Raw genomic sequence first — 24,060 nt, 5'->3', positions numbered from 1 at the left:
TTTTTGTTGGGTCTTTGTGATGACATATACCTACAAGGTCGTCATTTCTTTTTGTTGCTCCCCACCTTCTTTGATGGCCTGCACTTGTTTCTTAATCGTGTTAAGCTCTTCAATGACAGAGGGTTGAAGCTTTCCTCTTCGAGGACATTTTGCGATCGCACCTGTGCAAGCTCTTTCTTGAGAAGTGCGATTTCCTCATCTTGGGCCTTCACGCGATCCTTGAGTGTGTGTATCGTGCTTTCGTGTGTTGTCACGCGTGCGTCGAGTCCGTTAATAGTACCTAAGAGGTGGCGGTTGATCTTGTTGATGGACTCGCTCAATTCTTCTTTGCATCCTCCACCGGGTCATCCTTGCCATTCTACTTTCTCATGATTGAAAGGCCGCAACAGGAGAGGGAGAGGGAGTACAGGAGTGAAGAAGAGGTTTTTTTTTTTTCTCTCCCCCCCTACTCTCTCTCTCTCTCTCTCTCTCTCGCTTGACACCCCATGGGGTCCCAACCAACGCTGTCAAGGGACCCCCACACCGTTGCCAATGTGGGATTTGCTTTTGATTGCATAAATGGAACATGCAGTACCTCAAGTGCAGACTCTACTGACTCAAATGATGACTATCGCTGTGGTAACTCCTCAAGATGAGGCACCTTCGGGGCTAAATTGATGCACCTTTGGATCCTTCTCGATGTGCGATTGCGGATGGCCACCAAGGGGTAGATCTGGGGCTGAATTGCTCTCCCGAGGTGAGAGGAATGAAGGGCTGAAAGCTGGCTGCAAAAACACAGATCTCCGACGTGAAACGCAGCAGATCTCTCGCGTAAAGCAGGGCTGAAAACGCTGATCTCTATGGCGACGATGATGGGCAGCAATGGAGCACTCGATGCCAGTGAGGGAATGGCTGAGGGGAGGCTCAATGGGCTTCTGAAGTACTGGACCGCATTTGGGAGAAGCTATCATTAACAGATCTCGCACGACCCGACGATGGCATGGGCTGAAAACTGGAAACGCTGGTTGATCTGCTAGGCTCAGGCTAGCGCTAGAGAGTAAACTGCAAAACGCTAAGGCTGAGGGTTACTTGAAGGAAACACTGGCTGAATTTGTTGAAAACGCTGAGGTTGCTCTGCTCCTTGCTAGCGCTGGCAAATGTGACTGAAAATGCTAGGATGAGTGCTCCCTTTATAGGCCCAGTTTTTGACTTAATAAATTTGCTAAGGGCTAGGTAGGGCAGACCCAACAAAATAAATCACAAAAATGATTTATTAATAAATTGGACCAGGGGATCAGTTTTTGGGTGACATTGTTGCACATATGCCCACTTGAGAATCTGATTGACACGGGAATGGCTCGTTGGATTCCTCTAACCTAGCACTACATGCACGTCATGGCAGATGCCCACCGTAGTGTAATAACATTTGTCAAAATGCGTATATAAACCATTTATGCAAGAGGGTTCCAAAACTGGAAAACCTAACCTAATGGACTCGTTTGGACATGCAGGTCGTGCAAACAGGCTCACAAAATTGCCGGTACTAATCCTCCTAGGATTCTAGACACTTCTATCTAGGAAGACCAGGAAAACTGGCCTTGGAAGTCGATGAAGCATGTCCACCTGGCACACAAAGCCATGTGCACGTGACAATGGCTCCCCATGTCTGATTTGTTGCTGAAGTCTCTTTCATCTCTAGAAGAATGGCCTCTCATCCTCGAATCTCCCAATCTAGGTTGCTTGATCAGTCATTATGCTTCTACGGATGATATGGTCTCTATCTCTGCTGTCTGGCTGCTCTTGTCTGTGATCTGGCATGAAAAAATCTTTGATCTAATGCTAGGTATTTTTCTCCAAATTTAGCTCTATCTCTTTCTTAAGAGCCCTGCTTGCTGTATCTCCATCAACTATAGACCAAGGCATCTCTGGTCGTTGAATTGCATGACTCTAGGTAGAGGCCCAAACCCCTCCCAGAGAGAGAGAGAGAGAGAGAGAGAGAGAGAGAGAGAGAGAGAGAGAGAGAGAGAGAGAGAGGCCGTCGTGGGAACCTGCAGCCTGTTCTCTTGCGCGCGACCCTGCAGCCTGCCCTGCTGCGCGCCCTATTCCCTGCCGTCGCGCCTTGCTCTGCGCATGTGCTGCTGCCTGCACGCGCTGCCTGCACACCCTTGCTGCCTGCGCACGCTCTGTTGCCTGCACTCCTTTGCGGCCTGCGCGTGCTCTGCAGCCAGCCAAACCCTAATTCCGTGCAACCCTAACAGTTTCAAAAACCCTAATTCAACGAAACCCTAAAAATCCAAAAACCTAACCGTCCCAAACCCTAACCGCGTCTTCTTTCAATCGCCTGCAAGCGAAAGCGAGAAAGAGAGCGAGAGAGAAAGTGTCCAGCATTCCATTCGGGTCGTGCTTTCCCCGTTTGTCAGTTTCGTCCATTCTTCATGGCGGCTTTGCCGGTCTCGAGTGCTATACACGGCGCTCCATCACCACTTGCTTGTCGTGTGGACTGTACTGGCAACCTGTTGACACGCATTGACTCCAAAGTACAACACTTGGCACAGCATGCCTTGGTTGGCCGGATGATTGGACAGTCTCCACCTCGATCTTCTATCCGCGATTGGTGTCAGACTGCATTGGGCACTACTCAGGGACGGATCTCAGAGCTTACATTCCTTGGCAGAGGCATATTCATGGTACGTCTTTCCGATCCCGCCACTGCATCAGCTCTCCTGGCTCGCTCTCCGATACTCTGTGATCGCAGGATGATATACCTGACGCGGTGGTATCCCGAGTTTACTACTGAGGAGTTTGACAGTCGACACCTTATTCCCAGATTCCCTCTGACCCTCTCCTTCCCGGATATGCCTCTTCATTTTATTGATGAGCATCTCCTTCAGATGATTGCTGCTCACTTTGGCACAGTAGTTCCGGGATCCTGCATCTTCTCCTCTGGTCCACCTCGCATTCAGGTTTTGGTGTTTGGGGATACTTCATTACCAGATTCAGTTACTGTGGCTGTGCGCGATCGAGACTACTCTTGCCGAATGGTAGTCACTGGCCGTCCAGGACAGTGCTTACGCTGTCACGAGATTGGACACTTGGCGCGAGGATGCCCCACACTGCCACGCCATCGGCAACAACAGCAGCCGGCTCGTGGCTCTCATACTCAGCCACATGGTCAGCGCCAACAAGCGGCTCCTCCTACTACTTCTCGAGCACCTCCTCAGCCTGCAGGTGCTCCTAGAGCTTCGACCCTCCATGTCCCTCCCTCTGCTTCGGCTCCTACTGAGGCAGCATGGCAGACAGTGGGTCGTAACCATTCCTTCCGTCCTCGTCCGCAACCTCCAATGCATGCAGCTCCTAGTGTTACCTCTCCTGCTCCCTCTCAAGTTTCCACCACCCCCTTACCACCTGCTTCTCCTCACCATTCTTCTTCTTCAGCACAGGATCACTTACCTTTGCTACCAGCTCCTCCTCCACCTGCTGTTCCTCCTCTCGCTCCTCCCCCTCTTCCAGAGGCTCCTATTCCCATGCAGATGGATCATTCACCGCTACTACCTCTCCCTCCTCCTCCTCCTCCTCCTATCCTAGCTCTCCCCCCGCCACCTTCTGCCCCCCCCCCTCCCTCAGCAGCTCATACTTACGTCCCACGCAGTTTTCTCAGCTCTTGCCCTCTTTCCTGGGGCACTCATCGGGCTGAGATGTGCGGTGACTCCGACGGACCATTGCGGGTACAACTCTACCTTATGCATCACAAGACAGGTGGTGTTCCTTCTTTGATTGGCAGCTGCTCTCAGCCTACGCATTCCTTTTTCCTTCCATTCAACGCTGCTCAGGAATGGTTCGAGGATCAGGTTCTCCATTTTGTGCACGCCCAGACTATGGCTCACCTACATTTATGGTTGTCTACTTCTGCCCTCGATGTTCTGTCTCCTCACTATCCTTCATGTATTGGTGCTATGGAGTGGAGTGATGTTTATGCTTGCTATTCATTGCCTATGGTCATTCATGTATCCTCAGATGTGGTGCTTCCTATGTCTATGCGCATTTGGGGTGTCAAGGCTGCAGCATCGGTAATGCAATGTAAACAAGCTGAGGTTTGCAGTTGGTGCAATGAAACACCATATTTTCGAGAGGGCTTGCGGGTTGCTTTCCTACCGCCTGAAGCTCACCCCTTGGATGGTCCTGCTGCCTCCAAGAAGATGCGCAGTTAGTCAGATATTATACCTACTCTTTCATGCAGTCTATGGATTTACATGTACTTTCTTGGAATGCTAATGGTTTACAGACTTCTCGGGTAAAAGGGTCCCGTAAGCTTTTACTTCGCAGAGATTTACACACTCATGTAGTGGGCACTGTGGACATACTACTAGTACAGGAGCATAAGATTGTCGCTCCTTTTGGCAATCTCATGCCATCGGGCGCCCGCACTTTTTGGGAGCCTGCTGTGGGCATTCATGGTCAGAGTTGTGGTGTATGCATCTCAGTGGGGTCACGTTTCTTGGCCTCAGTTCAGCAGCATGGCACACTAGTCGCTGGCAGAGCAGTTTATGCTTCTATTCGGATTTGAGAATCTATCATTGGTTTTATGTCAGTCTATGCACCCACTACCCCTCGGGAGAGGGCTACTTTTGGTCCTCCCTGGCTGTTGCTCTACCTGCTGTAGACTCGGGTTGTTGGAGGTGATTTCAACAACGTTGAGAGCGATTCTGATTGGCGAGCCACCACACCTCCTGTTCTATCATCCATTTCTCCCGATGAGCAGCCAGCTTGGGATCGATTTCTCCTAGCGATTCAAGGTGTGGACGCTTGGCACATACCCTCTTTTGGTCATCACCCTGCTACTCTTCATTACTCTTGGGGGTTTCAGCGACAGCAGGGGAGATTATTAGAGCGACTTGACCGTTTTTACATTGGCACTTGGGCAGCAACTCTAGGCGGATTTACTACTATATGGAGAGGAACCAGTCTCTCAGATCATTTTCCCACATCATTATTCCTCTCCTTCACTAGATCCTCTGCTCAGAGACGAGGCTGTCGCATCCCTGACAGTGTTCTCACCACTCAATTATTACAGCAGCAGATTCATGACTTGTGGTCCTCGGATGCTTCTTATAGTGGACCCCCTGGAGAGTTTCTTGCTCACTGCATTTCTCAGTCTAGTACTTACTGCCGTGATCAGACTGCTATCATTCATCGTCAGTTGAGAGTCCGTGAGTCTGATCTTCACATCCCTCTTGGTTCCACTCAGCGCTTGCTTGAGGAGTGGCCTCAGGATGCTTATCTTGCTGCTAGATAGACGGAGCTCACAGAAGAGATTCGTCGCGTGCAGGAGGCTAGGTCTGAGTTCACGCATCATGCTTCAGTGTCTCATTGGATAGCTAAAGCTGATCGAATGAATAAAGACTTCTTCGCGGCACATAAAGAACGCCCTCCTGGCACCACTCTGCGGACTTTGCGCGATGCTCAGGGGACACTACATATGCATCCTGATGTAATTCTTGATATGTCTGCAGATTATTTTGAGACAATGTTCACTGTTGATGTATGCACTCCTGAGGTTTTACTTGCCCGTGAGCAAATCTGGCAGCACACTAGACATCGTTGTACAGACACTATGGCAGAGATCCTGTTGGCGCCTTTCACACTTACAGAGCTCCATGCTTCTATAGACAGTCTTGATCCATCCTCTTGTCTAGGCGAGGATGGTCTCACTAGAGCCTTCTTTTTGACATATTGGGATGTATTGCATACACCATTGCTTCGCGGTTGTCAGGACATCTTCGACTCGGGATATATGCATCCGGCTTTGTTCAGGTCTCATATCTCTTATTCCGAAGGGGGGTGACACCACTCAGCTCCGACAGTGGAGACCTATTACCCTACTCCCTTCGGTCTATAAGATATTAGCGTTACTGATCAGCCACCGCTTGCGGTCGTTCCTACCAGATATTATTCATACTTCTCAGACAGGCTTCGTTATGGATCGATGCATTCTGGATAATAACTTCACTTTTTATGAGGCAGTAGAGTGGGCAAGATCATCTTCTGAACCCATGGCTTTTTTCATCCTAGACTTCGAGAAAGCATACGATCGTGTTGACTAGGACTTTCTCGAAGGATCTTTAGCTAGGATGGGTTTCCCTATGAGTTGGATTTCAGGTATTTCCGCTCTCTTCAAAACTGCCAGCAGCGCTATTACCTTTGGTGGCCGTGTCAGTCGCAGTTTTGAGCTTTCTCGATCTGTTCGTCAGGGATGTCCTTTAGCAGCCTATGTGTATCTTTTTGTGGGAGAGACTATGTCTGACTTTCTTCGTGCTCAGAGTCATGCATTTCGGGGATTGACCATGCCAGTACCTATAGCTCCAGACCTTATCGATCAAGAGTTTGCTGATGACACTATGCTCATGTTGCGCTATTTGCTACCCGCTCTTGATGCAATGCGGGAGGCCCTACAAGTTTTTTGCATTGCCAGTGGTGCACGCATTAACTGGCATAAATCCTTTGGGTTATTGGTTGGCAGTGATGACATACCTACTTGGGGGGCAGCTAATGGTTTCACATGGCTACAGCCGGGTCAGACATGCCGATACCTGGGCTTCGAGGTTGGATTTGATGTTTCCTCACAGCAGCAGTTTGCACCCGTACTACAGTCTATTCGCAAGAAGCTATGCCATTGGTCTTCACGTCATCTGTCGTTGGCTGGCCGTGCATTGGTCGCCAACCAAGTCATTCTGGCTACAGTATGGTATACGGCTTCTTGTTGGATGTTACATTCTGGTGTGATAGCTCAGCTCCGCCGACTAGTAAGGAACTTTTTATGGAGTGGCATAGACGGGACTATTGATACTCGTGCTAGAGTTCGCTGGTCCACGATCATTCGTCCTAGATCAGAGGGAGGCCTTGGCATCATTGATCCAGAGTTATAGAGCCGCGCACTTCTTACCAAGCTTATTGTTCGGGGTCTTTTTCCTGGCCAAGAACCTTGGAAGATGCTTCTTCAGGCTGCTCTTTGCACAGTGCCTCCACGACTCGGCACTAGAGACGGTCATACTTGGCATTCAGGGTATCGTTTTCTCTTTACGGATGCTCCTTTGTCTACTTCCACCCTCTCACCCTTTCTACGATCGCTCCTTCAGATTTGGGTTTCCATGAGACGGACTATCGTACGCTCACCTCCCTCATGTCGTGAGGAGATTGAGCGCCAGCCTCTCATTTGGAATGCTACTGTTCTTGATTCTTCGGTTCATCCACCTCGTCAGCTTGGAGAGAGGACTCACATTGATTGGGCTGCTTGGGATTCTGGCCCTGCAGCCTCTATGCGGTTGTTTTATGAGACACGTATGTTGCATGCAGATTTTGTGACAGAACATTATGACATTGGTCGCGGGGTGCCAGACAGACTGCTTGAGATTGATTCTGCCGTTCCTTCACAGTGGGATGCAGTCATGCGCGGCACGCTTCAGATGCCTCCTCATTGTGGCTGGGAAGGCCTCTTTGACTGCAACACTCTCTTATTAGTTCGTTTGGACTCCATGCTATTCACACTTGATACTGACAATTCTCAGGGGATTCATGCTCGATTGACATACTCGGCCACTTCTCCACTACTTATCTCCTCCGGTGCTCGATGGGAGGCCATGCGAGTAGTTGGCTCACGCGGGAAGCGTCGTTGTGTTGATCCCCGTTTTGCTTCCGTTGATGCTGCACTTTGGAGGCTTTGGGTGTGGGAGGGCCATGCCCTATCGCAGCTTTACTGGGACCCAGGAGAGTGGCATTGGCCTCACTCAGATCCCACAGGGGCACCCGTATCTTTCTTTGAGTACACTGTCCGGATTGGAAGATTAGCATTGATGAGACAGCAACCTCAGAAGCTCACTCGAATGCGTTTCTGGTTACATTCAGGCCTCTCTCATGCCTATCTGCAGCAGTTTTGGTCCGCGATCTGGGATTTACATGTTGCTCGTCGTATTTCCTTTTTCATGTGGATGATTGCTCATGCGGGACTACCAGTTGGGACTTGGCTAGCTACTATGGGTCATGATCCGTTATGTACTCGTTGCCCTTTGCGTCAACTTGAGTCACCTGCTCACTGTCTTTGGTCATGCTCAGCTTCCCTTGTAGTGTGGCTTGCAGTTTGCTCTCTACTCAGCAGATCAGGTGTTCAGCATGGATTTCTTACTTGGGGATCTGTCTCATGGTTGATGTCGATGCCCGGCCCGCATCTTTTCTACGAGGGCTCAGCCACAGATCCAGCCTTCATGCTTACATCCACTGGTTATCGACGAGGGACTTTGGCTATGATACCACAGATTGCTTGGCAGGGAGATACGCAGACACGTGATGCAGTTTTCTCAATCATCACTAGTATTACACTATGGAATATTTGGAGAGCTCGTTGTCTTCACATTCTCAGTGCGGCTCCACAGCTGCTTCAGGATATCCTCACTGCCATTTGGCTAGACACCATTCACACCCTGATTTGGCAGTGGGATTCCTCCTCCGGTACATCTAGAGCAGCCGAGGCTCGTCGATTTGCCTTTCTTCGACATTGGGCACGATCCCCACTCTTCTTCACATTGACAGGTGGTCAGATTACTTGGCATTATGCCCCTCCTCAGTGGTTTCTCCTTCATTCCTCACACCGACCACCATGAGATTGTTCTAGTCGAGTAGTCACTATAGTGGCTCTCCTTCTTTCATTCAGCTTGTACTCCCCGTGTGATAGGCTATTTTGGCATCCGCTGGGATTATTTTGTACTCAGTAATATACAGCCCTGACTTTTTCCAAAAGAGAGAGAGAGAGAGAGAGAGAGAGAGAGAGAGAGAGAGAGAGAGAAGAAGAAGATTATTTTAACGTTGTAGGAAACTATCCCAAGAGACCTTAAAGATCTAACCGACGAGGAGAGTTGAACTCAAGACCTATTATTCAAGAGGGAAATGGCATAACCAATCTACCACACTTGAGTGATAGAAAGGTTATACCATTTTCCTCTTTTTATTAGCACCCACACACACACACCCGAGAAGAAGATTATTTTAACGTCGTAGGAAACTATCTCAAGAGACCTTAAATATCTAACCAATGAGGAGAGTTGAACTCAAGACCTGTTATTCAAGAGGGAAATGGCATAACCAATCTACCACACGAGAGAGAGAGAGAGAGAGAGAGAGAGAGAGAGAGAGAGTTCCCGTTTGGAAAACTGATATCAAGGTTTTTTGCTTGTCAGTTTTGTCATGTTTATTCTGATGAAGGAAACGCTTCCATAGAGGTACTCAAGGAAATCGTAGAAGACTTGAGGTCAAGAAATTCATCAGCTGTTCCATCGCTATACCAGAACTTGTTAAAACTCCATTGGGTAGCCAATGATGTTGCAGGTGCTGAGGAGACCTTTGAGGCCTTGTTGGTTGCTGGTCACACTCCAGAAATGAAGGCATGGTAACTGATTCCTTCTCATGTTATGATTGATGTGCATGTGTGGTTCCTGCATCAGCTCATCTTGTCTTTTTTTCAAGAAATTTTTAGGTGCAGTTTAAGCATTGCTCAATTGTCATAATACTTGTTACTCCGCCTTGTAATCCTGACAAGGTCATATTGGACTTTTGTGACCTATTCAAAGTGGTACTTTGTTGAGCCATATTCAATGGATCTAGACACGCCCAATATTACATGTTATTGGTGCAATGAATAGTGTTGGTTGGTTATATTATATGACTAGGTTTCTTTAGTCAAAACGGTTTGGATCTTTTGAAAAGACTCTATTTTTTAGGTTGTGGGACTGTGTTCTGATTGGATAATTTCGGGCAAGCAGTTCCTAAATAATGTTGGTTCAGTAATGGGAAAAGATAAACATATGACGAGAGTGGTTTGAATGCGCATGAGGTATAAGAATCCTTATGCAGGTGAACATTAATTATTTCTCTTTACATAATGAAACAAATTGAAATCCACGATATCTTTGTTGGAGGCGTTTCAGTCGATTTGAACATTATGATATTTTAAGAAGAGGCTTGTGTCCTAGGTCTTTGCCAATCGCACTAGATTGAAGCCCATCTTGGATAGCAAGTGAAATTAAAATAATCTGTTCTATGGGGGATTATTTAGTGAGAGACGAGTAGGGTGAAACACTGCAATTGCAAAGGTTGAAATGTACGTTTTCTTTGAGCAATCTTTGACAAGTTCTGTAGTGGTAGCTATCAAGAATGAAGGTCACGAGATACCTAGGAGCCATGGCTTTTCTGAGACTGAAGTAAGTACTGGACATGATGCTAAGCAGGTAAACTTTTAGGAGTTGACACGTGTTCCAGGAGATGCTGATTTCTGGGACATGTAGCTAAGGATATAGATGAGGCGTTTCACTGCATTTTTTTTGGGTTGAAGATGAAGTTTTTGTTTCAATTAAGAGAAGAATTTGAATGCAATGAAAGAGGGTGGTGATTGGGAGAATCTAGAGAGAGGAATATTAAGGGATTGACTAGTCTGCATAAAGTTTCCAACCTAACATGCCTGTAAGCCATTGGTATGATGGAATTGTTGTTGTGGCTTCTCAAGATAGTAATACCTGTGGTGTAAGAGAGATTGCAGATCTATCGAAACATGTTAAGAAAGTTGTCTCAGGAGTCACAATGCTCATATGTATCTATGTGCGGATCTACTGTTTATCATATGTCGAACAAATTGGCCAGGGAATTTGTGAACACATTTTTGAATTCTAGAATGGCCAAATGGCAGGGCAAATCGGTACATTTTTGCTTTCTTTGAAAATGGTATTTGAAAGGGTTTTCTATTTGCTAGCTAAATAAGAGATTTTGTTCCCCTCCTCTTCTTATAGACTCTCATAGTACTTAGGCCTAGGCACTTGCAAGTCAAGCTTGAAGCTCTAACCCTCTCCCACCTCTTGCAAATGACAACTTGCCTTCCCCTCTATTAGAGTTGCACCTTCCTATCTGGTGGTGGCTCCAGTACTTCTCAGGAGCAGATTTGGGAGTGAGGGCTGTTTTGTGGCTGTGCCTGGCTGCACCTAAGGTAGACGTACCTTCTCGGCGTTACCAGCTACGTGTTGTGTCCGGTAGGCTGGGATTAGGTAGGACCCCTGCTTCTAGGGTTTTCAGTCTCTAGTGATCTGCAATTGTCCCTTTATATGCGTAGTTTATCATCACTTTAGGTGATATTGCATATTTATTAGGGTGGCCCCCAATTATTACAAGTTGTGAGGGCTGGGCTGTGAGTAAGGCATTTTTAGGGACTTCCACATTCCTTGTATTCATCATAATGTTATTGAGCAGATACAACCAGCGTTTTGGGTATCACCCTCTCTCTAGCGTGTTACCTCTCCCCTCTCAGGCTCTCTCTAGCGTTTGTAGAGAACTTGATATCTCTCTCTTGCTTGGCCTTTTCATTGCGATCTCACTCTCTTTAGTGCTTGCCTTCCCTTGCTCTCTCCTTCCTTTCTACAGTTGTTGCAGTGTTGCATCTAGAGCCCGTACGGTGGGTGGTCGACACACGGAGGACATTGTCAAGGAGATCTGTTGCAGTAGATTCAAGATCTAGTGACTGCCCAGTCTCAAGAGGAGATTTGCGTGTGGTAGCAGACTCAATCATCATCTGATTCACCTTTTCTGTTGCACCTTTGACATGGTTTTAGAGCCAAGGCATGCTCTTGCGTCGGATCCTTGACTTGTGCGGGTTTTTGGTGCTGATTTCGTTATGAAAAGAGGCATATTGCTGTCTTGTTGTTTTTTCCCCTCATGGGGCTGATTTTAAGGTGTTGTGGGTTGATGATTTTGACTTTAACTCGGTCCATGATGAAGAAGGACGAGAGGAGGAAGTTCTTGATGGAACAACAATCAACGAGGGAGATTTGTCCCGTTCTACTTCAATGCGGGTGATCAACCAATCAAGGTACCTACCCTTCATACTTTTCCCTCAGTATGGCAATTGGATGGAGACAACTATTTCATTTGGAAATTATGATGGTGGTTTTCAACTTACGAGCTTGGAGGCTTTGTTAATAGCAACTTTTTGAAGCCAAAGGATCCAGTGAGAGTGAAGCTCTGGGAACATCTCAACGCTCGGATTCTGTCATTTATCATCTTCAATAGCACACCATTTGTCATCGGTCACATCCAATTCATGAAGGACGTGAAGCAGATTTGGGATTGACCTTCTCCGATAATGGAGTGGATTGCTTTGGAGGTGCAACTGCGAACCCTGGATGCCAAATAGACCTCCATGAGGAACCTTATCAACAAGATGCAGAAACTCCAACAGGAGATACTTAAGATGGGAAAGCAAATCAGCTTAGAGAACATGACCAATTAGCTTGGCCTAGTTTTCTCCTCTGTATTCCAATTTTTGTTCTTCGTTGATTACGAGTGGCAGGTTGAACACCATTACTTGGACGAGATTATTTTATGGTGTTGGACCAAGAGGAGCGGTTCAATGCGCAGGCCCTGAAGCCTTGTCCGGTTCTTCCAACTACAACAATAAGAAGCAGAAGGATAAGAAGAAAAGTAACAACACTCCCATGTTGAAAAAGATGCTTTGAAAGTAGGAAGTTTCAAAGCGAGTTGGTGATGCTACCACTTCTTCGACAGCAGTATAATCATCGGTCTTTGTTTATTTGGAGCTGCTACCTTTAGAGGCTTCTCGAGGGACATTGGAGGTTGAGACAACTCTTGATGTCCGATATGCTCGGAATTGGATCTCTGATAGTGGTGCTTCACGATACATGACACCTTTGAAGCATCAATTACCCAACATGCAATGACACTGTGGTTCCATTTTCATTGGCGTCAATTCAGAGATATTTGTTCACAATGAGGGTACCATGGAGTTGATTATAGACGGTAGAGAAGGTATGCATATCTCCAAGGTTCCTTATGCTCCAAAGCTTGGTTTTCTATCTCATGTCGGTGCACAAAGTATGGAAGTTAGGCATGGAGCTCATTTTCATAGAGGATGCAGCTTCCGTACGGGATCGAATCTTTGACAAGGAGGTTAGATGGGGCATGATGGAGCACAATGTCTATAGGCTCCATGCTTTCTTCATTGATTGGTAAGTCTGCATGTGATTTATGGCATTATCGGTTTTGTCATTTGAACATTGATGCTCTTCGCGATGCTTTTCGTGAACTGTTGATTGAAGGCTAGATATAGGGAGTAAGCATGGGAAATGGAGATGGTTCACATCGACCTTTGTGGACCTATGTAGACTTGCATCTTTGGGCAAAGCTCTCTACTTCATGTTGCTAATGGATGATTTCAACCGCTTTGCTTGGTTATATTTTCTACAGCATAAGTTAGAGACATTTGATCTTCTCAAGAACTGATGTACACTCGTGGAGAAGGAAAGCAGCAACGTGTCGAAGTGAATTCGATAGGACAAGGTTTGGAGTTAACATCCAATGCTTTTATACAATTTTAGACCATAGCATTATGTGAGAGCTTGTGAATACGGGATCATCCTCAAAGGATGGAGTTGTGGGGCGGCAGAAGAATAGGATTGTGGTGGAGATGGCGAGGACGATTGTCACAAACTGATGACATGGCATGACCACCCGCGGACAGAAAATGATGAGGTGGCAATGTCTGCAGTACGGACAGGTTGACATGGACAACTGTACGGATTTTCCAGAATTTGCGTTGGCATGTCGACGTGGCAGACAATACGGATTTTCGTGTTTTGCGCTGACAGCTGCTGACGTGGGCAGGCTGTACGCATTTCCGCTAATCGCGCTAATTGCTTTTTGGGCAGTTTTTGGACAAGATGCTTTTGAGTTAACTGCTTTTGGGGCTCTGCTTTTGGCATCCCTTGTAAACTTTATAAGAGCCCCTAAGGCCTCACTCTGCAGAGCATCTGGACGCTGAGTCTGAGAGCAGAGGTCCTTCGGGAGTTGTACTTTGCAATGATTAATGAAAAAGAAATACTGAAAGGGGCGCCAAACTTTGGGGCCAATATCTCTGGGCACGGAACTACGCTGGTCCGTGTTGACTCTCTCTCTCTCTCTCTCTATTAAAAGTTCAGTGATTATGAAGTTTCTGTTTGTGTGTTGCTATTTATTTCTCGCTTGGAGTGACCAAGCTTGTTACAGTGGTATCAGAGCCTAGAAAGATTCTTCTTCTACGGAGGATCCGATCCTTTTTGTAGCACACACAGGTTTTTGTAAAAGAATCTTCGTGGCCCCACCCCGGACTTATTAATCACTCCCACCTTTCGTACATCACGCATCGGGCGCGCTCCCGTCTTCATCACTCTGTCTTATAGGGCATAAGCCTTAAAGAACTCCAGATTATACATGGGCTCTCGCGGAGAATCTTACAGAGATAACACTTCCCGGTGGGGAGGCAGAGAAAAGTCAAAATCCGGCGCGGGAATTGAAGAAAAGAATGAATATTTGGGCAAATTTTTTGTCAAAAAAGTTTGCCAGAACAGAGTACAAACGTCAACTGCAGGTTGGCATATGTATGAAAAGATTGATGAAGTACTCTAGAGACTCGAGATTTGTGAAACACCTATTTGATGAGATTTACTCGAGTTGGACTTACGCCCAAGGAAATGGGGCCACAAGCTGAGGCCGTTCTAGCGGAACCCGGACGGGATGTTGCCATTACGTCGGTCATTGGCAAACTACGTTTGCAGTGCTGGGGGTATTTAGGGCACGAGGACTTGTACATCATGCCTTTGGAGGGTGTGACGTCCTCCGAGGAATCCCTTTGTTCCCCCAAAGTGCCGTGGTCGATTATAGGGCAGGGAAAGCCATTTGGAAGAATGAGAAGGGCAGAGAGATTGTACTTGACAGAAAATCTAAAAGACCTCGAAAAAGGAAAGACAAGATTTTTTTGCAAGCTCAGGTTGACTGCTTCTTTGAGGGCGTACTAGGCGAGTTGCTTCCTTCACGTCTTGAAGATCACATGATTGATTCCCTGTAGTACACCACCAAACCGGCCACCTTACAGAGTTAGCCGAGGCCAAAATAAAGAAACAATGAACCAGAACAGATTTCCACATTACGAGGATCGATGATATACTCGATAGACTCCAAGATTCTACTTGTCAAATTGATCTGAAGAGTGGTTATCATCAGATCTGAATTGCTCCTGGAGACGTCTACAAGACAGCTTTAGGACGACTTTTGGATTTTCAAAGAGTTTTTCCAAGTACTCCGGAAGCATAAGTTGGTTATAAAAAGCGAAAAAGAGCAATTTTTTTTTTTGTTTTTCCCCCTGAGATACACTTCTTGGGACACATTGTCTCAGCAGAAGGGGTAAAGATGGACCCGACCAAAATTGAGACTATTTGTTATTGGCTTGATTTTTTCGAAGAATGTTCATGAGGTTCGAAGCTTATTTGGGCTCGAGCTCATATTATCGGTGGTTTATTTGGAAATTTGCAGAGATAGTTTCTCCTTTGCATATGCTGACTCAAAAAGGAGTTCCTTTTACTTGGGACCGATAGAGATTGCAGCCTTTGCGACTCTTAAAGAAAAGTTGACTACTGGACTCGTGTTGGCCTTACCAGACTTGTTAAAGCCATTCGAAGTTTACCGTGATGTTTATGGTCGCAGTTTGGGAGCAGTCTTGATGCAAGAAGGCCATGTAATTGCTTATGAGAGCAGGGTGTTTTTACATTCTGAAATAGTTGCACAGATTTATGAAAAAGAGCTATTGGCAGTGATCCATGCTCTTACTTAGTGGCGACACTATTTACTCGGAGCTGATTTTACAGTCTTTACAGATCATTAGAGTTTACGCTACTTCTTGTCATAGAAGAAGCTTTCGGAAAAGTAGATGCGGAGGGCTAACATCTTGTCACAGTTTCACTTCCAGATAGGCCATGTTCAGGGACGGAAACACTCAGTGGCAGTTGCTTTATCTTGGAAGCCCTTGGTTTTGGCTATTTCCGTGATACATCATCGACGCTTCAAGGATATGACAGATCATGTCACGTGCGCACTTCACTTGCGCTACGTGGACATGTTTCTGCCATAATCTAGCATGAGTCTTGACTTAGGACTGAGCCTGGCACTTTGTGAGCCTCTAGCAGGATGTGCATGCCCAGGCTAGTCATAGTTGCATACCCTCTTTTGCACAGTACAGTCAGTAGTTAGCACGAGCATTTTTCAGAGCATTGAACCCGTTTTGCCGAAGTACACATTTTTCACTTATTTATTAATAAGTGACTTTTCTTGAAAAAGTAGGTAGGGCAAACTGCTAAAGAGCTATAAAAGAGACAATTGGGCACTCAGTAGTAGCAGAAGAAGCAGGGACACAGAAAGGACGGGCACCGCAGCAGACCGACAGGCACCCTCAGGCTCCCTAGCATTTTCTCAACAGTTCAGCCCAGCGTTTTCAGCCATCAGCCACCAGCGTTCTCAGTTCAGCCCTTAGCTTCGCGGATCCTCCCCATTCCGTTGCAGATCCTCGTCGCATTGGCCAAGCAGAACCTAGATCAGCCTAGTGTTTTCAGTTCCAACGAGATCAGCCTAGTGTTTTGCATTTTCAGCCAAGACAGCCTGGCGTTTTTGCATTTCAACCCAAGTGCGACTCGCCGGTTGTAGATCCAAGCCGCAGTGCCGCCACAGTAGGAGATCCATAGCAGAACATCTAGCGTTTTCAGTTTTCAGCATTGACGCCGTCGTCGTCGACACCATCGTCGACATCGTCATCGTCATCGTAATCGGAGTCCCTATCTTGACGGCGACGCCTTCATCATTGTCATCGTAGATCCCTATCTTGACGACGACACCTTCGTCGCCATCGTCGCAGATCCCGGACTTGACAGGGACATCATCGTCGTCATCGACGTCGTCGACATAGTGGACATCAAGTACCACAACTTTAGTACCCTTAGCTCAGCATCTGAGCATTTAGTCATTGTATCAGCATTGTGCAAGAATAAAGAAAGTTCTTGCTCTTGCAACAGAGCAAGAGGGCCCAGAGGGCCCTTGAAGGTTGGGACCCGACATGCCTGTGTCGTCTCTTTCTCTCTCTTGTGTCACTCTCTTTCCTTCAGTTCAATTCAGTTCTTTCAAGTGAAGTAAAGTGTCCCTTGTGTTTGTGTGCGGAGTACTAGATCCGAGCAAAATTCTTATTCTCTTCCGCTGCACCTGACATTGGTATCAAAGCTCTGTGTGCCACCAGCATTTTCAGTTCAGCCCTTAGCTTCGCGGATCCTCCAAATTCCGTTGTAGATCCTCGCTGCATCGGCCAAGCAGAACCTAGGTCAGCCTAGCTTTTCAGTTCCAGCCAGACCAGCCTAGCGTTTTGCATTTTCAGCCAAGACAGCCTGGCGTTTTTGCATTTCAGCCCAAGTGCGACTCGGTGGTTGTAGATCCAAGCCGCAGTGACGCCACAATAGCAGATCCATAGCAGAACATCTAGCGTTTTCAGTTTTCAGCATTGACACCGTCGTCATCAACACCACCGTCGACATCGACATCATCATTGTCATCGTAGTCCCTATCTTGACGACGACACCATCGTTATCCCCCTATCTTGACACCTTCGTCATTGTCGTCAAGATAGGGATTTGCAATGACGATGATGAAGACGAAGGTGTCGTCGTCAAGATAGGGACTCTGATGATGATGACGATGTCGATGTTGACGATGGTGCCGACCACGACGGCGTCAATGCTGAAAACTGAAAACGCTAGATGTTCTGCTATGGATCTGCTACTGTGGCGGCATTGCGGCTTGGATCTGCAACCGCCGAGTCGCACTTGGGCTGAAATGCAAAAACGCAAGGCTGTCTTGGCTGAAAATGCAAAACGCTAGGCTGATCTGGGTTCTGCTTGGCCGATGTGGCAAGGATCTGCAACGGAATGGGGAGGATCTGTGAAGCTAAGGGCTGAACTGAAAACGCTGGTGGCTGATGGCTGAAAACATTGGGCTGAACTGTTGAGAAAACGCTTATGAGCCTGAGGGTGCCTGCCGGTCTATTGCGGTGCTTGCCTTTTCTATGTCCTTGCTTCTTTTGCTTCTACTGAGTGCCCAATATGGTTTCTTTTATAGCTCTTTAGCAATTTGCCCTACCTACTTTTCCAACAAAAGTCACTTATTAATAAATAAGTGAAAATTGTGTACTTTGGCAAAAAGGGTTCAATGCCCTGAAAAATGCTCATGCTAACTGATTGTATTGTGCAAGAGAGGGTATGCAACTATGACCGGCCTGGGCATGCACGTCCTGCTAGAGGCTCACAAAGTGCGAGGTTCAGTCCTAAGCTAAGACTCATGCTAGACTATGGCAGAAGCATGTCCACGTAGCAGTGCGCACGTGACAGATCAGTACGCCACCGATCCCAACTTTGCCGACATCTTTCATCCGATATAGAATGGCGAGCTAGTTGCAGGCTCTTCCATATGGGACGGCTATTTGATGCGGAAAACGATGTTGTGTTACACAATCTTTGGGAGACAAGATTTTGACAGAGTTCCATTGTTCACCTTTTTCCGGCCAGCGCAGCATAGATTCCATCTTGAAGGGTGTTTACTGACCAAGGCTCAAAAAGGTTGTGGATGCATTTGTGGCAGTTGCTTAGTATGCCAAAAGATCAAGTTTGAGAGGCACAAGGCTCCATGATTTTTACAACCTTTACCCATATTGTAAGGTGCTGTTGCTCAAGATGAGTGCTCTGAACTGTGCTCAAGGTTCCTTTTACTTAGGAAAGGGAGAGCCTTCCGTCCTTTAATGAGAGAGTGCAAGTGATCACAAACAAGTGGATAAACACTGTGAATGAAGGCGCTGAGACTGAGAGATAGAGAGAGAAGAATCGGACACCAGAGAGTTGTCAAACTCTCCTCCAAGGGCCCCTCTCTCGGTGGCGAGAGAAGTCTATGCTATTGATTGCACAAATCTGGTACAAGAGCTGATGCAAATCTAAGTGATGCTACGTCGAGGTCAACGATGCTAAGGCTGAAAACTGAATGCTGTGAAGACGACGGTGACGACGACGACTGCCTGAATTGACTTCTTTCGGGCTATTCCTTATCGGCTGAATTGCTGTGGCAATACGCTGCCTTTGCGGGTTCAAAAACGCTGATTGCTGCAGGTGTAAAACGCTGATGTACTGGTCCAAAATCGCCACCATGCAGGGCTGAAAAACGCAGTTATGCTCGCTTGAAAAACGCTGGTTGTGTTGCTTGAAAAACGCTGGTTGTGCTGGTGGAAAAACGCTGTAGAGGCAAGCTGAAAATCGCTGGTCTTGCTTGCTGAAAACGTTGAGGTTTTAGGGTTGAAAACGCGAGAGCTTCAGGGGTCTTGCTTGAGAGAGAGGGAGAGATGCTTGTTGCAAGCCTGTTGCCTTGTGCAGTTCTTCCACTTTTGCCAGAGAATGCTAGCGCTGGTTTTCTTATATATTGTCTTATGCAAATTGCCCTACCCAGTTTCCCAACAAAAGTCACTTAAAAATAATAAGTGAAAAATGGCTAAAATAGGAAAAATAGGTTTAATGCCCTGGAAATTGCTCCTGATGGATTTTGATGGTACTGCTGATGATCATGCTGTGTGCAACCAGAGGATATGCATCTACTCTAAGTACCTGGGCATGCACGGTCTGCGAACATACTCACAAAAGTGCCAGAACACTTTCTAAGCTAGACTGACTGGACCGAACCGAACCCAACCCTTGTCATGAAGTAGCTTGTCCACGTACACATAGGGTTAGATGTGTCACGTGACGTCCCCTCTTTTTTTTAAAGTGAGGTACTGGTACCGAGCTGCATGGCTTCCTTGTAGTTTGTCAACAACTCTGGGTAATCTTTGAAAAACTCTTCGTCGACCCACACTGCTTCGTGGGTTCCTCGATCCTTGAACTTCAAAAAGTATCGTCTCACTTGCTTCTTTGGCGAAACCGATGCAACAACACTTGCTCCGGCTCCACGACTTCAGCTTCATGGATGATCTTCGGTTCTTCTTCTTCCGAAATGTCGTGTGGAGGTGTTCCTTGAAACACTTTCAACCAAGAAACATGGAAAACGTTGTGCATTGACCATGAGTTAGGCAATTGCAAATTTCATTGAAACCTCATTTATCTTTTTAATGATAGGAAATGGACCATACATTCGTAAAGACAACTTGGGACACTTCTTTCCAACTTGCTTAAGACGTTGCTTCATGATTCTTAAATACACCCAATCCCCTTCCTTGATCGAAACATCTTGATGATGCTTATTAGCCTGCCGTCAATAAGATTCTTGAGCCTTGCTTAGCCGAAGTTTTACACTCTCAACGATCTCATCCAATGACTGACTTTCAGCATTGGCATCAGGCATTTGATAGACGAAGCGAGTCAAAAGTGATTGGAACGGACGGCCAAGAGCTGCCTCATACGGAGTTCGACCAATGGCAGAGGAAAAAGAGTCATTCAAAATAGCGTGGATCAATGAGAGATAGAGCTCCCACTGAGACTACTAATTATGAACATATGATTTTAAAACATCAAAAGCCACCTGATTGTAAATCTTTGTCTGACCATTTGACTGTAGATAGCCGATGAAAAATTCAACTTAGTGCCAAGATTTTCAAAGAGTGCGCGCCAAAAATTGGACTTGAACTTAACATCCCTATCTGAAACAATCGATTTTGGCAAACCACAGAGGGGGTACCAATGCTTTATAAACAACCGTGCCACATCTTATACAGTGACTGTGGCCTTGCAAGGAATTAATATGCAAAACTTACTGAAACGATCAACAATTGTCAAACATTGAGTGTTCCTTGAATGCAAACTAGGTGGAAGGTTAGTCACAAAATCCATAGAAATATCTTGAAAAGGTCCACTGGGAATAGGCAGCGGAAGCAAGAGGCCTTGCTGCTTACCCCAAGGAGCTTTTACCTTTTGACATATAGTGCTCTGTGTGACATAACGAAACACATCCTTTCGCATTTTAGGCCAATAAAAGAATCTTTCTATTTTTTCCAGAGTGGTGTTCATTCCCCTGTGCCCACCCGTGAGAGTCATGTGCATCATGCAATATGGTTGGCTTGAGAGAGGGCAACACACATAGACGTTGACGAAAATACAACAAACCATCACGAATGAGATAATTGCTTGGCCCTTGGGAAGCAAGATCCTGCAACCACTGCTTACCAAACTCAGAATCTGCATATTGGTTCTTCATGCTGTCGAAGGACACACCCTGAATAGAAACTGTGGGTCTTGACTCAAGAGCCAAAATCTGTCCTTTGCGACTCAACGCATCTGCAACTGGGTTAGCTTTTCGAGGCACATACTCAATCAAACCTCCAAATTGCTCAAAAAATTGTGACCACCGTGCTTGGCGATCACTCCAATGTACACTAGGCATAGACTGGAGCCACTTGAGGGCTTGGTGATCTGTGCGAACTATACTCTCTACCATACAGAAAATGCTTCCAATGCTTAAGAGAGTGAATGACAGACAAAAGTTCTTTATCATAAATTGAATTGTAAGATGCAGCGGAATGAATGTTTGTTCTTTCTCAAGATGAGTGATCTATATTTTCTCAAGGTTCCTTTTAGTTCTTATGGAAGGGAGAGCCTTCTGTTATTAATGGAGAGTGCTATGATCACGAACAAAGTGAGTGTACACTGTGCGTGCAAGTGTATGAGACTGAGAGATAGAGAGAAGAGAGATACGACACCAGAGACGTTGTAAAACCCTCCTCCGAAGGCCCCACTCTCTTTGGCGAGAGCGGTCTACGACTGATTGCACAAACGGGTACAATGATGATGCATAAAACTCATGCAGATCTAGGCTATGTCGACGAGGACAACCGGGATGGCGGTGACGACAACCGGGATGAAAATGAGATGGTTCTAACTGCTGTCCAAAAATGCTAACTGCTGAAATCTGCTGCGGGTCCAAAAACGCTGATTTTTGGGACTGTTTCTGTGGGTCTTTGTCGCTAAAATTCTGCAGGTTTAGGGCTGAAAACTGAGGTTCTTCATGGCTGAAAACTGAGGGTCCTTCCGGGGCTGAATCTACTACTCTTCAAGGCTTGAATCTACAACTATTTCATGGCTGAAATCGCTGCTTAAAACTGGCCGAGGCTGAAATTTGCAAATGCCAGGAAGTGTCAAAAACGCTAGGGCTTGCTGATGTCAGAAAACGCTAGGGCTGGGTCCTTGCAAAAATGCTAGTAACTGTGGTCTTCTGGCGATGACAACTACTGCAAACCGCTAGCTCTGGGGATGATGGCGATGGTGTGATGATGCAGAAAACGCCAGCTTGGAGATGCTTCTAAAAACGCTAGGGAAGGGAATTTGCTGCTTGGAGGGGAAAGTCCACCAAGGTTCTTGTGAGAAGTTGCCTGCTGAGCTTGGCTCTTGTTGCCTCTTCTGCCAAATAGTGCTAGCTCTAGTTTGCTTATATATTTTCTTACCCAAATTGCCCTACCTACTTTTGTTGGAAAGTCACTTAAATTAATATGTGAAAAATGTCAAAAATAGGTAAAATAGGCTAAATGCACTGGAAAATTCCCCTGAAGGATTCTGATGGGAATTCCTACAATCATGCTGTGTGCAACCAGAGGATATGCATCTACACTAAGTGACTGGGCATGCACAGTCTACGAATAGACTCACAAAAGTGCCAGATCACTTCTAATCTAGATTGACTGGACTGACTGAATCTTGATCATGCTATAGCTTGTCCACGGACAAATGGTTGGATGTGTCACGTGACATCCCCTCCTTTTCAAATTGAGGTACTGGTACCGAATTGTATGGCGTCGAGGGAGATCGCCAATAGCATCCGGAATCCTGGAAGGGACTCTTCGCCGGCTCACTCTGATATGTGGGTCGTACGGTACTTGAACTTCATAAAGGTCTGCAATGCCTTCTTCTTTGGGCCGCGCCGAAAGCGACACAAAGTCTTCTGTGGCTCCTTCGGTGCTTCAACTTCGTCTAGAGTCATGCTTCTTTTTTCTTCAAGAATCTCCATGGCTGAAAATTCTTGAAACCATTTCCAACACAAAACAATGAACATACCTATTCCATGTAAAGGGAGTCGAAAAAATCTTGTCTTCGTCAAAGACTGTGCATGCAATGTAGATGAACAAATAGACGGAGTGTCAAACCGTTCATCACACACACGCAAACAATGAGATCGAATCTTGTCATTTTGATCTAAATCAATCAACTTTGGCAATTCACAACGGAAATGCCCATGCTTGGTGCTCATACTTTGATGTGCTCGTTCTACGAATGTGTCATGCCAAGGAAGAGACATGGAATGTGACTTCCTTGAATGCATACTTTTCAACTTTTCATGAAAAATCCGCATACATTCGTGCTCATCCATGAGTGAAACGTGCTCAACGTATAATATGTCATGCCTAATAAAAGGGATCACATAAAGACGCTGACTAAAATACAGGAAATGATCACGAACGAAACACTCGATCAATGCGTGCGTACTAATCATGCGAACACATAATACTTCCTGTAAGGGTTCTTTGGACCTAGGCTCGAGAGCCAAGATCGGTTCTTCTTGAATGATCGAATCGTCCTATGGGGGTTCTTTGGACCTCGACTCGAAAGCCAAGATCGATTCTTCGTGATTGATCGAATCTGTAACGATGTTAGCTTCACTAGCGAAAGTATCAACTAACACATCATCCTTGTGAACAACCACATCTTCTTCATGCAAATCATCATGCTTGTGAGAAATCACATCTTGATCATGCAAATCATCATGCTCATCATTAACATCCAAATCATCATGCTTATCATTGTCATTCAAATCATCATGCAAATCCTGTGTATCATGCTTTGGAGAAAAAGAGCCGGAGAGAGTCTCCTTCGCATGAATCCATTCAATCTTGTCCTGTATATCAGCAATGAGAGATGGAGAATGAACAATGTCCTCTCTATGAATGACAATGGGAGAATCACTTTTGGCATTGAGAGTGAAAGTGTTAGCCTCCCAATCAATGAGAGGGTTAGCATCACGAAACCATCCAATGCCCAAAATGATATCACATCTTGAGAGAGGAGAGACAACAAATCTTCTAGTGAAGGCAGCTTTTTGAATTGCAAACAACACATCAAGGCACTTCTCCGTGATGAGAGCGTCCATACCGGGAACAAAGCCAGAGACCTC

At 46.2% G+C, this 24,060-nt stretch overlaps 1 protein-coding gene across 1 annotated transcript in view; it reads left to right on the top strand.

Annotated features, from left to right (window-relative positions):
* Positions 1 to 24,060, top strand: part of LOC147439828 (uncharacterized) — an 81,057-nt gene that overhangs the window by 20,520 nt on the left and 36,477 nt on the right. Inside the window, exon 2 of the mRNA XM_086485569.1 lies at positions 9,204 to 9,407. Within this exon, the coding sequence (XP_086341695.1) occupies positions 9,204 to 9,407 (204 nt within the window). The remainder of the gene's footprint in view (positions 1 to 9,203; positions 9,408 to 24,060) is intronic.

The sequence above is a fragment of the Adiantum capillus-veneris genome, chromosome 16, assembly GCF_014529385.1.
Source record: "Adiantum capillus-veneris isolate H3 chromosome 16, ASM1452938v2, whole genome shotgun sequence".
In the NCBI taxonomy this organism is placed as follows: Eukaryota; Viridiplantae; Streptophyta; class Polypodiopsida; order Polypodiales; family Pteridaceae; genus Adiantum; species Adiantum capillus-veneris.
The sequence above is the reverse complement of the archived record's forward strand: the minus strand, read 5'-3'. Positions and strand labels throughout refer to the sequence as shown.